Source organism: Prionailurus bengalensis, chromosome E1 (assembly GCF_016509475.1).
Source record: "Prionailurus bengalensis isolate Pbe53 chromosome E1, Fcat_Pben_1.1_paternal_pri, whole genome shotgun sequence".
NCBI lineage: Eukaryota > Metazoa > Chordata > Mammalia > Carnivora > Felidae > Prionailurus > Prionailurus bengalensis.
This window is the reverse complement of record NC_057347.1, coordinates 10,895,044-10,913,141: the sequence shown is the minus strand read 5'-3', so window position 1 is coordinate 10,913,141 and position 18,098 is coordinate 10,895,044. Positions and strand designations below refer to the sequence as shown.

Here is an 18,098-nt window from a genome sequence, read left to right as displayed (position 1 = left end):
CCCTACAGAACGAATAGGGTTCAGGAAGTTACAGGTTGGTGAACACACCCATGGACTTGGTCTGTTCTGGACCTCACTTTTTTTTTTTTTGTAACATTTATTTATTTTTGAGACAGAGCATGAACGGGGGAGGGTCAGAGAGAGAGGGAGACACAGAATCCGAAACAGGTTCCAGGCTCTGAGCTGTCAGCACAGAGCCCGACACAGGGCTCGAACTCACGGACCGCGAGATCATGACCTGAGCTGAAGTCGGACCCTTAACCGACTGAGCCACCCAGGCGCCCCTGGACCTCACTTCTATGTACCTCTTCATCTGGCTGTTCATCTGTATCCTTTATAATAAGCTTTATCATCAACTGGCAATTGTAAATGTTTCCCTGAGTTCTGTGAGCCATCTAGCAAATTATGACATCTTTGAAAGGGGTCATGGGACCTTCCAACATTTATAGATGGTCAGCCAGAAGTATGGGAGGCCTAAGATTTGTGCCTGGCATCTGAGGTGGGGCACAGTTCTGGCAGACTGAGGGCTCAACCCGTGGGGTCTGCAGTAACTCAGGTAGGTAGTGACAGTTGAGTCAAATTGTAGGACATCCAGTTGGTGTCCAGAGATATGGAGTTGGTCGTAGTGGAAAACATGAGCTCAGGGCTTCCTCTTGGGATAGATGCGGCTTACAGGGTGTGATACGGATGGCTCCTTGGCTAGGCTGGCCCCATATTCTGTCCTGGGTGGGCTGGGCCAGAAGAGTTTGATCTGCATGTGGTCGTGTTGGGTAGGATGGGGTGGGAATATGGAATGTGATTGGGCTTACGTGTGGAATTTCTCACCTCCTTCACTGCCACCCTCTCCCCGTCCCACCCATGTGCTCCTCATGACCTCTTTTCCCCAGAACTTTCATCAGAGGGCAGGGGGTTTTATCCCTTGGTGGTTTGTTTCCTTCTGAGACCCAGGCTGAGGAGAGGGGACCAAATACTATTTTTCAACCACTTTATCTTTAGGCGGCTGGCTTACAAAATCTGGACAGTACCCAGCTGGGTCCTTTTGACTCGTATAAAGTGATCTTTTGATTCATGATATGCTTCTCAGCAATGGCTTGGAAAGTCAACACCATCCGAGAGGCTAGTTGGCTGAAGGTGAGGGTAGTTGGGGAGGGGGCAGTCTAAGCCCGCCCGAATTTACTATAAACAGTGACTTAATTGTTCTCCTCTGTCTAGTTTTGCATGTAATCTTTAAACAGTCTACCCCCAGTTACCGAGTAACAGGCAGAGCTGGGTTTTGCGGGTCAGTGTGTTCCCGGGGGCTGCTGCTCACTCATTAACACTTCTGGAAGAGCTGCGCGTCCTGGTTAAACTTCAAATGTTTTGCAAAGCCACGGGCCATGTCGGAGACATCCACCAGGCTGTGCATGATGACTTAATTAGTGAGCAAGCATCTAGGACCCTAGATGGAGTCACAGCCCTCACTGCCACCAATGGGGAGCCTCTGGGGTCAGATCTGGAGCTGAATCCCAGCTCGGTCCCTTACGGGGCTAGATAATGACAGATGGCTCAGCCTCCTGGCCTCCATTCCTTGACTGCGATATGGTATCACCTAAGCTAAGCATTGTCCTCAGCTCCTGGCAGGCACTTGCTAGATATTGTGACCTTCCGTGGATGTCCCGAGGGGACCACGGGGACCCAAACAGATGGTCAAATGAGGGGCTTGGGATTGTTTCAACTAAGTCTAGATAAAGCAAGCACAGAATTTGGCAACAGGACTTTATTGTTCAGTACTGGGACGTTCTGGGGCTGGGACTGTCTGTCGTGGCTAGAAGTGGACCACGTGACACAGGGGGTCGCCCTTCCAAGACCCTCTCAGGCTACTCGTGGCCTGATGGCCACAGGGCATGGTTGCCTGATGTCCCCAGAGGTGAGGCATCTGTCCCCCACTTGCCATGCTTTCTATACAAATTAAATACAGGTCAAGTCACAAGACTTCACGCCTAGTGTGGGGATTGAACTCACAACCCTGAGATTAAGAGTCGCACGCTCTACTGACTGAGCCAGCCAGGCCTCCCCTTTATTTTTCCCAAACCCCCTCTGAGTGCAGGGGGGCTCCCCTCCTCCAGCCCCCTTCGAGCTCTCCCCCATTCTCACGGTCGGGACTTGCTCCCCACTGTGTGTGTGGGGGGGGGCGGTGGAGGACACCGAGCCGCACTTTGAAGCCGCTCTCAAGCACGCGGCCACATTGTGGGCTGGAGATGCCACCATCGTGCTCGGTTTAATGATCAATTTATTGCCTGCCGGGAAGCCCTTTCTGACCCGGTTCGGCCCTCAGTTAGCTCCTTTTGCTCAGGGCTGGCGCCTGCCTCGGGATGGAGGCGGACAACTCCACCGGCGACCCCCGTGCTCCCAGCCCGCAGCTGAGCGTGACCGACCTCATCGTCATCACCGTGTATTTCGCCCTGAACCTGGCTGTGGGCATATGGGTGAGAGGCCTGCAGTGGGCGGCCAGCCGGGGGGGGGACCGGGGGGTGGGAACTGGGCTGGCAGGTCCCTGAGGCATCTGTATCGTGTCCCCTGGAGGCCGGGTGTCCCCCGGGGCCCTCTTCCCAGCCCTGGGGTAGATTCATCTGGGACCTTGACCAAGCCCCCTTCTCTTTGGGCAGTGGTTTCTCAGTCTACAAAGCGAGGAGGAGGAGGGCCTCTCTGTAACAGGCAGGCTTCGCGGGAAGTTCACTGAGCGTCTGTGCGGACAAGCTGGGGGCCCGGCACGGCTCATCGCCTTCTTGACCTCTGTCTCCCCCATGTCAGATGGGCTCATGGTCTGTTCAGAGGAGGGGAGAGGCACACGGAGCCTGGGGATCTTTACTTTTAAGAGCTCTGTGTCCGGGGCGCCCGGGCGGCTCCGTGATTTGAGCGTCCCACTTCAGCTCAGGTCGTGATCTCCCACTTGCTGAGTTCAAGCCCTGTATCCGGCTCGCTGCTGTCATCACAGAGCCTCCTTTGGATCCTCTGTCTCCCCCCGCCCCCCACTCTCATCCTCCCCTGCTTGCACTGTCTCTCAGAAATAAAAATAAAACCTTAAAAAAAAAAGAAGCTCCCTGTCCACCAGCCTAGCCTAGTTCCTAAGCGAGTTTCTCTCACTTTCTATAGGAAAGAGAAGTGATTCAGGCCATCACAGACTCCAGTGGCAGTGAGGGTCCTGCTAGGCAGGCGCTGTGCTCGGCACCTGGTCCCCACAGCCCCGGGGCAAAGGCCAGCCCCATTTACAGATGAACCCCAGTGCTCTGGGGTCTGGGACTTCCCCAGCGAACCCCAGGTCCCGGTACATAGGGGAGGGGTCCCTCCTGTGTGCTCATAATGCTGACTTTGGAGGCCTCTCTGGTGAGGACGTGAACACAGAAACCAGCTGTGGGTTTGCAGAAGTCAGGCTCGTCCTCCTTGTCCCCAGGAGTGCCCGGGCCAGCAGCCCTGAGTGCTGACACATGGTCTTTATCTCCTGGCGGAGAATGAGTATCCCTATCTTGTCTTTCCTGGCCGCTGATTTAAGCCAGGGGGCCAGAGGTCAACAAGACCTAAAGAGGGAAGAGGAGGGGAGAGAGAGGGAAGAGGAGGGAGAGAAGGCCTCCCCAGTCAGTGTGGGTGGGAGGATTTATTTGGAAGTGCACACGTAAGAAAATGTTTTCGGTATCTGAGGCCAGGCCCTTTGCCACCCGGTGACACGGCCCATCAGCCTTGCCGCCCAGGACTCGCCCCCTCGCAGCTCAGCCTTCCCCTGCAGGCTGGTGCTGTGTGCAGCGGGGCTGTGGGAGTTCCAACCTGCCCCTCCAAGGCCACAGGGCTGTGAGCACAGGCAGAAAAGAACAGAGCCACTCAAGGAGTACACCCTGGAGCCGGATCCCACAGGGGTCAGATGTAGGCGTTCATCACCCAAAAGCAGATGGAACAAGCTGGGCTGGGCTGGGCTGGGCAGGTGCACCTGCAAAGGTGCTGACAGTGGGGTTAGGAGAGCCCAGGGGAGGGCCTTTAAGGAGGCGTTACAAGCGACCTTGGGCTGAGCTTTTGCATCTCTTAGGGTATCTGTGAGTAAGGGACCGAAAACCTGTATCAGATGAGCTTGAACAATGAAGGAAATATAATGACGTCCATTCTGAAAAGTCCAGCAATGGTGAAGGCTTCAGGTACGGTAGGATCCAGGGGTTTCCAGAGTATCATCAAGGCTGTCGCTGCACTTCACTTTGATTTTCTCAGCCTCCCATGCATGTGTGACATTGTCCTGAGTCCAGTTTCCCTCACAGAGGTGAGATGCCCAGCCTGTCTGGTTAGCCTGGGTTCAAATCCTGACTCCATCACTTACTAGCCACTTTCATCTGTGAAAGCCTTGACTTTCTCATTGGGAATACGAAGATGGTCACAGTATGTACTTCATGGGCTGCTGCAAAGACTCAACACCTCGGGGCACCTGGGTGGCTCAGTCGGTTAAGCGTTTGTCTCTTGATTTTTGGCTCAGGTCATGATCTCATGGTTCGTGGGTTCGAGTCCCGTGTCAGGCTCTGTGCTGACAGCTCAGAGCCTGGAGCCTGCTTCGGATTCTGCATCTGTGTCTCCCCCTCTCTCTGCCACTTCCCTGTTCTCTCTCTCTCTCTGAAAAATAAACATTAAAAACCTTCTTTAGGGGCACTTGGGTGGCTCAGTCAGTTAAGCATCTGACTTTGGCTCAGGTCCTGATCTCACAGTTCGTGGGTTTGAGCCCCACATGGGGCTCTGTGCTGACAGCTTGGAGCCTGGAGCCTGCTTTGGCTTCTGTGTCTCGCTCTCTCTCTGCCCCTCCCCTGCTCACGATCTGTCTCTCAAAAATGAATAAATGTTAAAAAATAAATTAATTAAATTAAAAACTTAAAAAATTTTGTTTTAATTAAAAAAAAATTTTTTTAATGTTTATTTATTTTTGAGACAGAGAGAGAAAGAGCACGAACGGGGGAGGGGCAGAGAGAGAGGGAGACACAGAATCGGAAGCAGGCTCCAGGCTCTGAGCCATCAGCCCAGAGCCCGACGCGGGGCTCGAACTCACGGACCACGAGATCATGACCTGAGCTGAAGTCGGACACTTAACTGACTGAGCCACCCAGGCGCCCCAAAGAACTTTTTAAAAATAAAACTATATATAAAAAAAAGACTAAACACCTCATAAAGGTAAAGCACTTGGGACCAACTCTGCCACAGAGGGGCACTCGGTGAATATTAACTAGGTGAACATGGCTGCCAGCACCCTCAGAGTCCCGGCTTCTTCCTCCGCCTCCCAGGAGGCCAGGAGCAATCCCAGCTTAAGTCCACAACTGTCCTGAACCAGGTGCGGCAGCTAAGGAATGTGATAGTCTCCATGGCTTAGATGACTCAGGACTCCTGGAATTGGAGACTGGGCCGGGGCCACTCAGGCCAATTGCTAGGAGAAATGAGACCCCTTTAGGAAGGGAAGGGGCAAGAAGGAAGGAATTGGCCATGCCTACCACATCCCTGAAAGATGAAAGGACATGATTGGAAAAATCCCGGGCTAAGAACAGAGCTGCTGTGGAAGTTGCACAGTGCACAGCCCACAAAGCTGGATGTGGCCATCCTGGCCAAGACCGTGAGAGTCTTCAGATACTACTGTATTCAATATGGCTGCGTCACAGCTCACAGAAAGTGATGGAAGATGGGGTGGGAGAGAGGCAAGCAGGAGCCGTATCCAAAGCTTTGAATGTCCGATGCAGACAATTCAGATGAATCATCTTGAATCTGTGGGGGGAGGGGGGCGGCAATTAAAGTCAGGTAGAAAGAGGCCTGTATATTGATCGATACTTTGTGATCCAGTCTTATGTTAGGATAGATATGTTGGGAGAAAGGAATGCAAAATATATACCTAAGTATACCTCCAGGGTCCCTCTTTTCAAATTTCTTCTGTCCTCAAGTTCACATCTATTCACTTTCTCCTGTCCAGATAGCACTGAGGGCTTGAAAAACCCATATAATCACTGACCTTTATTGGGCTTACTTACTAGGTACCAGGCACTGTTGTTAGAGTGTCACATGTATTACCTCGTTACACCTCACAGAAGCCCTGCAAGGGAAGGCCCGCATGACAGATGAGGAAACTGAGGCACAGAGGTGAAGTAATTTGCCCAAGGTCATACACAGGAAGCAGAGCGGCCAGGATTTGCTCCCAGGCATTCTGATTTCAGATTTTTAATTATATTATGGAGCACAACACTCTATACTCCCACCAACACAAAAGGTATGCAAGAATCCTTGAGTGATAATTCTTCGAAATGTATCAGAGATTAGAATACTAGAAGTTAGAAATCAAGGCCAAAAGGCTCTCAAAATCCTTAGCTCAAAGTCCTCATCAAGAGGCAAAAATCTCAGCTTCAGGGCACCTGGCTGTCTCAGTCAGTAGAGCATGCAACGCTTGATCTTGGGTTTGTAAGTTCGAACCCCACATTGGGTGTAGAGATTACTTAAAAATAAAATCTTAAAAAAAAAATCTCAGTTTAGTTACGCACTGTGGAATGATCAAAACTTAGACTTTGACCCGTAAGGCTACAGTAACTGCCCTGAGGCAGTTTGGTGGGTCTGGGATAAGAAGTGTGGAGGATCCCGTCTTGGCCCAGCACAGGGCGTCTTAGTCAAGGGCGACAGTCAGCCGTGCTCATGGCCCCCAGCTCCCTGGTGTGTCCATCCCTCCCCCAGTGGGGGGCCAGCGGGGAGCCACCAGGGGCTTGGGCCATGGTCCAGAGCAGGCTGGAAGTGAGTGAAGGGAAGGAACGGGACCACGGGGCCCAGGAGCTGGGGTGGAAGGCTGTGGATGAGATTCTGGCTCCCTCTGTCCTTTCTGTTTTATTGATGTAATTTCACATCACATGAAACTCACCATTGAAACCATTTTAAACTGTATAACCCAGAGGTATCTAGTACATTCATTCTGTTTTACAGCCATTACCTGTATCTGCTTCCGAAACTTGTTCATCACCCCGAAAGGAAACCCCATACCTATTAACGATCATTGCCCCTTGCCCTCTCTCCTCGGCCCCTGGAAACCACTAATCTACTTCCTGCCTCCGTGGATCCACCTGTCCTGGACATTTCATATAGACGGAATCATACAATATGTGGCCTTTTGCGTCCAACTCCTTTTACTTAGCAGAACGTTCTCGAGGGCCATCGTGCTGTAGCAGGTGTCAGAACTTCATGCCTTCCGACGGTTGGGTAATATTCCGTCGTACGGATAGACCACGTTGTGTTAATCAGTCGTTGAGCGTCTGGGTCGTTTCCACCTTTTGGCTGCTGTGAACGTGCAGGCACGAGTTTGGTTCGAACACCTGCTGAGCTCCTTTCTGCCTCTGTTCTTGCAGTCTTCATGCGGGGCCAGCAGGAACACGGTGAGAGGCTACTTCCTGGCGGGCCGGGACATGACCTGGTGGCCGGTGAGTGTTCTCTCCCCCTGCCCCGCATCTGATCCCGGATGCAGGTGCTGCCTAGGGGCTCATCCCTGCAGTCACTTTGTGTGTCTTCCTCACCCAAGGTCACTGCCCGGGGTGGGTGGGGGGGGGCCCAGCGATGGGGCAGGTTGAGGCTGGCAAGGGGCCCCCAAGCTGGGAGCGTCGGGATGGGGTGCCGGGAATTGGCTTTGACATCTGGTGGGGGCGGCTGCCTCTGCTGATTCTTTTTCCCCTCTGTCCTCCAGATTGGAGCCTCCCTCTTTGCCAGCAGCGAGGGCTCGGGCCTCTTTATTGGACTGGCGGGCTCGGGTGCGGCCGGGGGCCTGGCCGTGGCGGGCTTCGAGTGGAATGTAAGCAGGCAGGGGTGGACGCAGCTGCGGGAGGGTGCAGAGACCTTGAAAGGTGCAGAGACCTTGATAGGGCTCCAGTGGGGTCTGCCCTTGGCCACTCAGGGCAGCCAGTGTCTAGACGGGGGTTGTTCCCGGGGATGGATGGCCTTCAGAATGCCAGAGTGCTGGATAGGGAGCTTAGCCTTGGCCACAGAGGGAGGAAGAGGCAAATTCTTCCCCTCTTCAGGTTCTCTGGCAGGTCAGGTCTCCAGTCCGCTGGGCCCGGATGCAGGGTCTGTGGGAGCTGGGGACCGCCGTCCTCACTCTGTCCCTGTCCCGCTCAGGCCACGTATGTGCTGCTGGCCCTGGCGTGGGTGTTCGTGCCCATCTACATCTCCTCGGAGGTGAGTCTACTCCCGGGGACTCAGGGTGGCCTCACCTGCATCGGGGCCGTGCTCCCCTGGCTTGGTGATGCTGATGAACAGGAACCCTGGCTTCACATAGTACAGCCAGCCCACTGCTCCCAGGGCTGCGTTTCTTCTTAGGCCAACTAACATTCCTGTCAACTCATGAAGGCACGTTCCCGAGGCCCTCAGCCTGGGAGCCGTGTCTGCTGGTTTCCACGGCCCCTGCTCGCCGCATCTGGGGGGTGATGCTCCCTCCACCCAAGCACACACCTGGGCGACACTGTCCCTGACTCTGCCCACTCCTTCAGCCCCAGTGGGCAGCCACTGGATCCAGTGGTTTCCATTCCCTGGATCTCTCCCAGTCCTTCCCCATCGAGTCGCGTCAGTAGCTCATCCGGATTTGTCACCACAGCCTTCAGACTTGTGCCTCTGTCCCTAGTCACCGTCCCCGGTTGTGGGATGGTAATGAGTATGTGGGTCTGGCCTTGCCCTTGAGAAGCTCTGGGCCCTGACAGCTGGGTGTGATCTCGGGGAAGTGCTTAGTTCCTGCCCCCCTGTGCCTCCCCAGATCGTCACCATGCCTGAATACATTCAGAAGCGCTACGGAGGCCAGCGGATTTGCATGTACCTGTCTATCCTGTCTCTGCTGCTGTCCGTCTTCACCAAGATATCGGTGAGCTGCCCCCCCCCCCAAACTCCCAGCATCCCGCCAGCATCGCCTGGAATCATCCCTGTTATGAGGGCCCCTCAGACACACCTGACATCCTCTCATCTGTCTCTTGTTCAACAGCTGGGGAAACTGAGACCCAGAGAGGGACAATGATTTGCCCACACAGTTGAGTCTGGGATAGCTTGACGAGGGCTTCCAGAAGGCGGGTTGGGCAGCTGGCATGGTTGGGGGCAGAAAGCAGGCCTTCTGACTTCTGCTTTGCCCTGGGTCCAGATATGAGGGCGTTCGGGGTTCTCGCTATGAGAGGTCACTGGTGGGAGCCTGGGGGTCAGCCTGGATGGCTTCCCTGGGCCAGCGCGGAGGTGAACCAGGGCTGCCCACTAGGGGGCGCTGAGAGCCTTCATGGTCTCTGGCGGTCCAGCGGCCACAGGGAGCCCATCCCGTGGCCGGTCAACTCCTTCGAGAAGCTGACCCCTGGCGGCGGCCTCCTGGTATTGGGGTGCCTCCCTAGTGGGCACCCCAGGCCTCTTTTCCCTTGGGAGCCTGGACCCGGTCCCCCTGGAAGGGTAAGGGCAGAAAGCGCACCTCAAATGTCGGGGTGGCTTGCGTGGGATTCCAGAAGGAAGGAGGGTTCAGAGGGAAGGTCCTTACAGACAATCTCATCCTGCAACCCCTGTGTGCAGATGAGGCCATTGAGGCCCAGAGAGTGACGGTGACTAGCTCAAGGTCATGGTGAGTCAGGTGGAGACCAAAGAACCCAGGCCTCTGTCTCCCAGCCTCCCAGTCCCCGGGGGGGCCCCCGGCCGCCTCTCTGCTGCACCGAGGCAGCCAGGACTTGGCACTTCGAACTCCACACTGTGAAGGGAGATGAGTGGACTTACCCTCCTATAAAATGGAAAGCAACCCACTGACGTCAAGGCTGGGGCTCCAACGCCAAGGCTGGGCTTAGGGATGAGGCCGAGAGGGAAGCAGGAGGAACGCTAATTGCCCGGCTTGGTTTGGGCAGGACCGGGGACGCCTTGGCTGATGGCTTTGGGCTGAAACTGTTTGAAGTGCATGAGCCCAGCTGGCCCCGAGGCCCTGACCTCACTGGGTGGAGCCCCGCGAATGCCCCGGGTGTCTGTGCGTTCGGCACCCACCCCAGCTGCAGCCTGTCCTGACAGAGACCGCAGGGCTCACCTGCTGTCATCCCTCGGGTGGGGATGCTGGTGTGCAGAGAACATTCGATGGCAGGTTGCGGGGATCACCACCCCGACCCTCAGATGGGGTCGGGGGCCACTGAGGCCCATCACTGCGTGGCCCTGGGCTAGTCATTTAACCTCTGGAAAATACAGAAACGGGGCACAATACCCTAGGCCACTTGGAGCAAAGGCCAACCATGGCCTACAAGATCCTCCAAGAAGGGGCCCCTGCTACCCTGCTAACCTCACCTGTCCCTCTTCTGTCACACACATCATTGCAGCCACACTGGCTTCCTTGCACATCCATGAACACACCAGCCGTGACCCTGCCTCAGGGCCTTTGCCCTTGTGTTCTCTGCCTGGAACCTTCTTCCCCTGGATATCCACATGGCTCACGTCCTCACCTGTGTCAAGTCTTTCAAATTTCGCCTTCTCAGTGAGGCCTGCCCCTTCCCCGCTCTCCCTCTTCTCCGTACACGGACTATCTTCTGGCCTGAAGACAGTCTGCATAATTCACTTAGAATGTCTATTGTCTGCCTCCCTCATTTCTTCTCTCTGTTCATGGATGCGCCCCCAGTGCTACATGCCTGGCATAGCTCATAGGACTGAATGAAAAAAATACACGCCAGGGGCCAGCTAAGTTTGTCTGCAGCGGGCTGGAAAGTAAGTAGTTTTGGCTTTGCAGGACACACACGAGCTGCTCAGATTTGCTGCTGGAGGGAGAGAACTCCACACCAAGGTGTGTGGACTGGATCTGGTCTGTGGTCTCTGGTGTGCCAACCCCTGACATACATAATGTGTGCCCTGGCTGAGCACTGGATGATAAACACATTCCCTGCTTTCTGGGAGCTTAGTGTTCCAGACAGATAAGTAAACAGACGAATACAATCATAACAGTAAAAACGTCGATGAAAGAAGCAGAGGCGAGGCTGAAATCTACAAGGATGAGAGCAGGCTCCCTTTGGAGAGAGTGGTCTCTGTGGGAAAGGCCAGGCTTGCGGCAGCTGAGGGCAGGGGCGAGGCTGGAGCGCAGGGAGCCGTGGAGCTCGGGGAGGGGTGAGCGCTGACGGGGACAGAGGGGGCCTGGTGGACGACGCCTGGACCTCTGGGCCCGGCTAGCTGGATTTTATTCCATGCGCGGTGGAAATGCAGAGAACTTGATTTTCCTCTGAACAAGCTGAGTGCAGGAGGAGGCGGGGAGGGGCTTCCCAAGGGATGGGCCAGAGGGTAGACATGGGAGTATTTTGGAAACAGAATCAACAGCAGTGGCCGGTGGGTCAGGTGCCAGGGGGTGTGGCAAAGGTGAGAAGTTTCTGGAGCCCTGAAGGGACAGGGGTGGCCTCGATGGAGACGGGCCACCCCTGGAGGTCCCGCTCCTCCCTTCCGCCAGCCTCCGCTGAGGGCAGGGCTCTGTAGAGGGATGGAGGAGGCTGGGCCTGCCCCTGTGCCCGTCTCCATATCTGCTTACCCATTTTCCAGATAAGAGCCACCAAGGCCCAGAAGGCGGCATGACCTCCACAAAGCCATGTGATCAGGGACACAGTTTAGGGCTCTTAGCTTCTACGAGGCCGCAGCTCTCCTGGGCCCCCAAGAGGCTGGGCTTGGGCTGCAGAAGGGGAGGTCCAGTCGGGCTGGGTGCCGTCTAAAGTTCCTGGTCAGGGGGTACTCCCCGGGAGCCTGTAGGCAATCTCATATTCGCTGCGGCACAGGCTGTTGCTGGATGCTGTGCAGGGTCCTGGAGTGAGGACAGCGGCTGAGTCCTACCTCCACACTTTGGCCTGTACTGCTCCTGACACTGTCCAGGTCCTCATGGCTCCTCGCGGCCCACCGCCCCAGACAGGAGTCCCTGAGGAGTAGAGGTTAGGGGAGCAGGGCGTCGGAGAAGATAGTTCTGGAAGACGGAGCCTGCGGACTGGGCAGCCCCAAGGCACAGGGACCTGGCCAACCGAGGCCTGGAGGCCGTGAAGTGCTGGGCCTGGAATGGTGGCCAGTCTGGTGTGGCCAGAGTCACCTGGGCTTAGAGATGAGTGGCCGGGGCCTGAAGGCCAGCCACACAGATCAGGGCTCCGCTCCGAGGGCGGCCTGGGTGCGGAGAGGGGTCTTGGGTGGCAGGAGGATGAGCAGGCGGGAGGAAGGGGCTGCTGCTTTCTAGAGACCTCTTGCTCCCCATTCACCCGGCAACTCCAATCTCTGATACCTGTTGGAGCCTGACCTCGGGGAAGTCCGTCCCCTCCCCAGGCTTCTGTGTCTCCTCCGGTCTGATGGGGGAGGGGGCTTGAAGAGTCCTTCCTGCTCTGATATTCACAACCCTGGGCTTCTCTCCTTGAGCTGGAGGTAGACACACGTACGAATGCACACACACACACACACACACACACACACTCACACACCACCAAAGCCAGGGACCAGAGTGACGGGCTGCCGATCTCCTCAAAGCACCTTGTCAGAGTCCACACTGGCTGGTCTCTCCAAGGGAGGGTAAAGGAGGGGCCTGGAGGGAGAGGGACAGGGAACACAGGCTCTGGAGTGACACCCGGGCTCGGCCGGGGCTCTGTGTCCTTAGGGCTTGGAGCCTGGGGGAACCGGGGGTCCACAAGACCGACTGACCCGTGCTGGTCAGCTGGATGTCGGGCCAGGCACTGCAGTAGTTCGAAGGGACCCCGTGCCCCCTGGTCGCACGCAGCCTCGCTCAGCCTTCTCGGGAGCCTGTTGGCCCCAAAGATTGTATTTCAGGTCACCTCCCCCGAACTGAGCAGGCCCAGAATGGCACATTTGGAATCCTGTCAGGGTGGAGCCCCCTTGAGCACACAGGACAGTCCTGCCCTCCTTCCCTGGGCTCCCAGTACAGTATGGGGGTGGGGGGAGAATTAGGGGTGTGAGGCTCACCCCAGGACTAGGACTCCAGCCCCTTAGGCTGCCCCAGGGTCTGGGATGGCAGCGTCTGTATCCAGTGCAGCCTCTGGGGACCAGCCTTGGCCCGAGACACGGTCCTGGCTTCAGTTCCAACCCCACCGGAGGGCAGTGAGCAAGACTGCCCCCCTGCCCCCCCCGGCCTGCCCCCAGAGCACGTCTGGTCTTTTTTCAGGGCCGCCTGTCTAATGGGGAGCAGAGAACAGGGGGCACACCCAAACGGATATGGGCCTGGAGCCCTAGGCTGCAGATCTGTTTCTTCAGGCCCGTAAGGCTTCTCGGGCCTCCTTCAGGAAGCCCTCCTGGACTCCTCCTTGTCATGGAGCCCTGGGAACCAAGGACACAGGGCTCCTCCTTTACATCTCCAGGCAGGGGCCAGACTCAATAACAACACTGCTCCTTGGTGGACATCGGCCACTCGGGACTTTATTAAATCAGCAGCATCCCCTGCACAACCGCTCGTCCACGGCCACGACCCCCTCCCGCCCTCCCAGCAGCGCCGGTGGGTGTGTGCGTGGGGCGTCTCTCCCTCCGTGTCCACGGGGCACTGAGGCCGCACGTCGAGTGAGCGGTGCCCTGAGTCCTGCGGTCACCTCGGGCCTCCGCACAACTTCCTCTCCCCTCCCGCAGATCGACCTGTACGCAGGGGCCCTCTTTGTGCACATCTGTCTGGGCTGGAACTTCTACCTCTCCACCACCCTCATGCTCGCCATCACGGCCCTGTACACCATCGCAGGTACGGCGCCCTCGCGGGGGTCGGGCGGGGGCCCGCGGACAGAGGACCTGACCGCCAGCCCGGGTGTCCACGTGGCCCGGCAGAGGTGTGCAGGGGCCTGAGAGGTGGGCGGGAGCCGGGGGGCCACCTCCCCGCACAGCCTGGCCGGCGGAGATTTGAATCGGGCTCCGCCGGCCCAGCTGAGCGGTCCACAGCTCACCCACCTGTGAGAGGGCAGGCGACACGTACGTGGAACCGCCGTCCCTCCTCCCTCGGGGCACAGCTTTCTCCAGCTCCCTTTTTTCTACCCACAGGGGGTTTGGCTGCTGTGATCTACACGGACGCCCTGCAAACGCTCATCATGGTGGTGGGGGCCGTCATCCTGACCGTCAAAGGTGAGGGGTAGCCCCCCGCAGCCAGCGCTTTTGGGGGTCCGCCCTGTTAGGACCCAGGGGCCAGCACCGGGCGGGGAGGAGGGGGTGGTGGACTCACAAGGTCGAGCCATGAGGCGGTCAGCCCGTCAGCCTCCCCTGGGTGACAGAGGCTGTGTGTTCCTTTCCCACCTGTCGCCCAGCTGCCACTTGTCACCAGCTCCGGGCCAGCTCCGGTCTGGTGTGGAAGGGACTCAAGAATGCAGGGCCACGGCACCTGCCCTGGCTCAGGACTAGATGGTGACCTAGGGCCGAGGGCAGGTGCGCACACAATCAGGACTCCACGAACACTGCCAGGGCATTGATGGGCTCCAACTGTTTAAAATCATGTGCATAATCCCAAGAAGTGCTGCTACGGGTTGCTGGCCGATGGCAGGGGAGGAGAGAAGAGGGTTTAGACAGCTCGGTGATACTGGTCAGGGAACCCGGAGGAAGCTCAGAGGGCTCCCTCAATAAATAGGTAGTGAACTCCCCGTCCTGGGAAGTATGCAATCAGAGCCAGGAGGATCCCACAGAGGGTGAACAGAGGCCTTTAAAGCCTCCTCCAGACTCAGACTGTAGGATCCTCTAGCCTAGTAATTTCCGATCTGTGTATAGTGTTTGTACGTTTGCTCTGAGTACCCGGCCCGGCCTGGACTCCAGGCGGCAATGAGGCTGGGGGCCCAGAGTCTGGGAGCAGGCTTCCTGCCTGGGAAAGGCAGGGGAGAGGGGCTTGCAGGTGAGACTAGGGATTTTCCTGTATCCAGACTTTGTGTACCTGCTTGCTTTCAGACCAGGGGGGAGACCCCACTGCAGGAGAGGGACCCAGGCAGCCGGGCCCAGCCTGGACGGGAGGGGTGGTTACAGACACAGCAAAAGCCGCAGATGGGCCAGGGTTTGGCCACACAGGGCCCTGACTCTGAGGTAGACAGGAACAGTGAGGGAGTGAATGTGCTCTGGCCTCGAGAGGAAAGACTTCTGGCTCGAGCCCTGGCCGGTGGGCCATGTGGCTTTGGTCATGCCCTTGTCCCTTCTGGGACTTGTTTCTGTTCTCAGTGCTACGTGCCAGCCATCCTCAGCTCTGCCAAAATCACATCCTTTAGGAGCCCCAGGTCAGGACTTTAACACTTTTAGACTCCCCGGGAAGGTCCTCCAATGCCAAGAAAAAATACTTTTGCTTCCTTGATTCGACAGTCTGAAGCTTGGCAGAGAACCCCTGCCCGAGGCCAACAGGCGTCCGGGGGCCAAGAGGACACTGTGGTGTCCACGTGCAAAATGCTCATTTAATAGTATTATTTTTAAATACAAATAAAATAGTCATTTGAATTCCCCTGTTCTGGAAAACCCTCTACCCTCCACGCCTCTCCAGACACTGGGAAAGGTGGATGGGAAAAAGTCAAGTTTGGTGCATCGGGAAGTGGGGGCCCGGAGTCAGGGCCATCGGCCACCAGCCCGTCCCCGTCCCACCCCGACCCCTCCAGCCTTTGACCAGATCGGCGGCTATGAGCAGCTGGCGGCAGCCTACGCCCAGGCCGTCCCATCCAGGACCATCGCAAACACGACCTGCCACCTGCCCCGTGCAGACGCCATGCACATGTTCCGAGACCCCCACACAGGGGACCTCCCGTGGACTGGGATGACCTTCGGTCTGACCATCATGGCCACCTGGTACTGGTGCACTGACCAGGTGAGTGTCGCTGTCGCCACCCGCCCTACCTTCCTGCCTTCCGGGGTGGGCTCTGGAGAGTCTGGGCGGCCATCTGCCGATCCCTGGCGCGGCCCCAGGAACACCTGCCTGGTGAGTCTGGGCTGGGGCACAGGCCACGGACTGCACGGCTCCAGGCCCAGGGACAGGGTGCTAGGGTTCCTTGTGGTGCCGGGGGGCCTGGGCCCTCCGTTTAGAATCAGATGAGGCCCACTGGCCGCTGCCCGTCCTGGCCTTCAGGTGCTTTGACTGGGACAGTTTGGAGTAGGGGATTCCAAAAGGACTTGGATGCTCTTCAGCGACCCTGCCATCGGCCTGGGGGCTGGCATTTCGGGCCCGCCTTGGAGTCCCGGGATCTGCCAGCGTGCGGGGCACGGGGCCAGCCTTGGCCTGCCAGGGGTACGTGCTTGTTACAGCTGGGCTCGCTTTCCTGGTAGAGCTCTGGGTGCCATCGGCAGGCGCAGCGCGGTACCGCGGGGGTCCCGAGGTCCTGACGGGCCGCAGGAAGCCATCTTTATCCCTGGTCCCCGAGGCAGGGACTCTATAATGGGGGATCTGTTGGCCCTAGGAGAGAAAGAGCAGAGACAGTGAGGAGACCCCCCAAGGGCCAGGGGCAGGCGGCAGCCGGCTCACCTGGGTTTATGGCTCTTGGCCTTGCCACTCACCAGCGGGCGGTCCTAGACAAGTTCGTCTCACTACTTTGTGCCTCAGTTTCCCCTCGTCTCACACAGCGATGGGTCCCGCCTTTCACGGTTACGGTAAGGTGAGTTCCTACCGTTCCTGCCCCAGCCTTCTCCACCCGTCCACTGTGGGGGGTGCAGTGCTGGTGACTGCAGGGGCTGGGTCTTCTTCTGGAGTCTGAATCTTGTCCTCCCTGGGCTGTGAACGCATCAGGTCACCTCCGCCAGCCACCTACCCCTCTGGGCAGAGGCGGGCAATGCCGGGAAGGCCGTGGGCAGTTCCAGGCAGCAAAAGGTCTTGTGCCAGCAAAGCCTCAGACACCCATCTTACCCAAGGACCCCACCGCGCGAGTGAGGCAGCAAGGCCCAAGGGCCGACCCGGCCAGCCACCATGGGATGAATGAGGAGAGCCCTCCCTGCAAGACATGCCCCTCCACCCCCCTCGGGCACCTCTCCTTTCCTCGCCACTCAGCGTGGGCCTGGCTGACACTGCCGTCTCTGGGCGGGACACAGGGCAGGAGATTTTCCCACGAAGGCCAAGTGAGTCAGCACGCTGCCTGGCCTCGAGGTCAGGGCCGAATGGGCCTTACTGCCTAGAGAAGAGGGTCACGCAGGGAGGCCGAGGCCGAACACCGCTGACATTGGGGCTTCACGGCCCGGCTGCGGCCTCACTTCCCTGGCGTCCTCCCGCTCAGGCCTCGGACCAAAACCCCTCAATATAGGCACCTGCACCCCGGGTCCCGCTGGGTCTGCCTGGGGCACAACCAGGACTGGGACCAGAACCCCTGCGACATAGGTACCTTTGCACCGGATCCCACGTGCCTGGTGCTACTCTGCTGTGACCCTCACCAGCAAGCAGGGGCTTTGCCTGACTCCACCCAGCCACTGGGCCAGGCCAGCCCCCCAGGATGCCCACTCTAGTCAGCACCAGAAGGCAGCTCTGTGTGCTGGGGCCACAGGGCTTTTCATGGTCTTTAGACTTTTCACTACCTCCTGGCTCATCCCCCACATGTCACTGACACTCGAACTCAGAAGCAAACTGACCCAATAAGACAGGAGGCGAAAGGCCCAATGGGCAGAGAGCTCTACGGAGCCCCTCTCTGACCTCAGTGTCCCTGTCTGAAACGCAGGGAGGCACTCGGGCCAGGGGGCCTCCTGGGGTCCTGCCTGCTGTGGCGATGCACCTTCTGTCACCTGCTGCTCCTGCTGTCTCACGTGGAGTGTCCCTTTCAGGCGACAGCAGCAGCTACGTTAATCAGAACAGCGAGCGCCATTTTTCCCGGTGTGAGTGCGCGGCACCCGTAACCTGGTTTCACCCACGGGAAGGTTCTCTCGCCTTCACCTCACGGCCGAGACAGACAACCAGGCCAGTTCAGGACTTTCCCAAAGTGGCGCCAGGGTCCAAAGGCCCCCGGGCCAGCACTGAGCCGTGGCTGACCCCGAGGCTGCACCCCAAGGGAAGCCCAAACTTGGGGAACTCGCGACCAGCCAGGGGTGAGCTGGGCCACCTGCACGGTGCCTCGCTCGGTCCTTGCAGCAACCCTGTGTTAGTAGCCCACTTTAGAGATGAAGGCACAGGGGATCAGGGAGGTTAAGTGGCCAAGCACGGGGAGTGGGTCACAGCTGCCGGCCCAGCC

At 57.8% G+C, this 18,098-nt stretch overlaps 2 protein-coding genes across 2 annotated transcripts in view; one reads left to right on the top strand and one right to left on the bottom strand.

Annotated features, from left to right (window-relative positions):
- The first annotated feature begins 2,255 nt into the window (after positions 1-2,255).
- The window catches only part of SLC5A10 (solute carrier family 5 member 10), a 58,112-nt gene continuing 42,269 nt past the window's right edge, over positions 2,256-18,098 (top strand). Inside the window, exons 1-8 of the mRNA XM_043583281.1 lie at positions 2,256-2,465; positions 7,368-7,439; positions 7,700-7,804; positions 8,128-8,187; positions 8,759-8,863; positions 13,582-13,687; positions 13,981-14,061; positions 15,558-15,763. Coding sequence (XP_043439216.1) covers positions 2,352-2,465; positions 7,368-7,439; positions 7,700-7,804; positions 8,128-8,187; positions 8,759-8,863; positions 13,582-13,687; positions 13,981-14,061; positions 15,558-15,763 — 849 coding nt within the window. The 5' untranslated portion in view covers positions 2,256-2,351. The remainder of the gene's footprint in view (positions 2,466-7,367; positions 7,440-7,699; positions 7,805-8,127; positions 8,188-8,758; positions 8,864-13,581; positions 13,688-13,980; positions 14,062-15,557; positions 15,764-18,098) is intronic.
- Positions 15,819-18,098, bottom strand: part of FAM83G (family with sequence similarity 83 member G) — a 28,382-nt gene continuing 26,102 nt past the window's right edge. Inside the window, exon 6 of the mRNA XM_043583280.1 lies at positions 15,819-16,345. Within this exon, the coding sequence (XP_043439215.1) occupies positions 15,935-16,345 (411 nt within the window). The 3' untranslated portion in view covers positions 15,819-15,934. The remainder of the gene's footprint in view (positions 16,346-18,098) is intronic.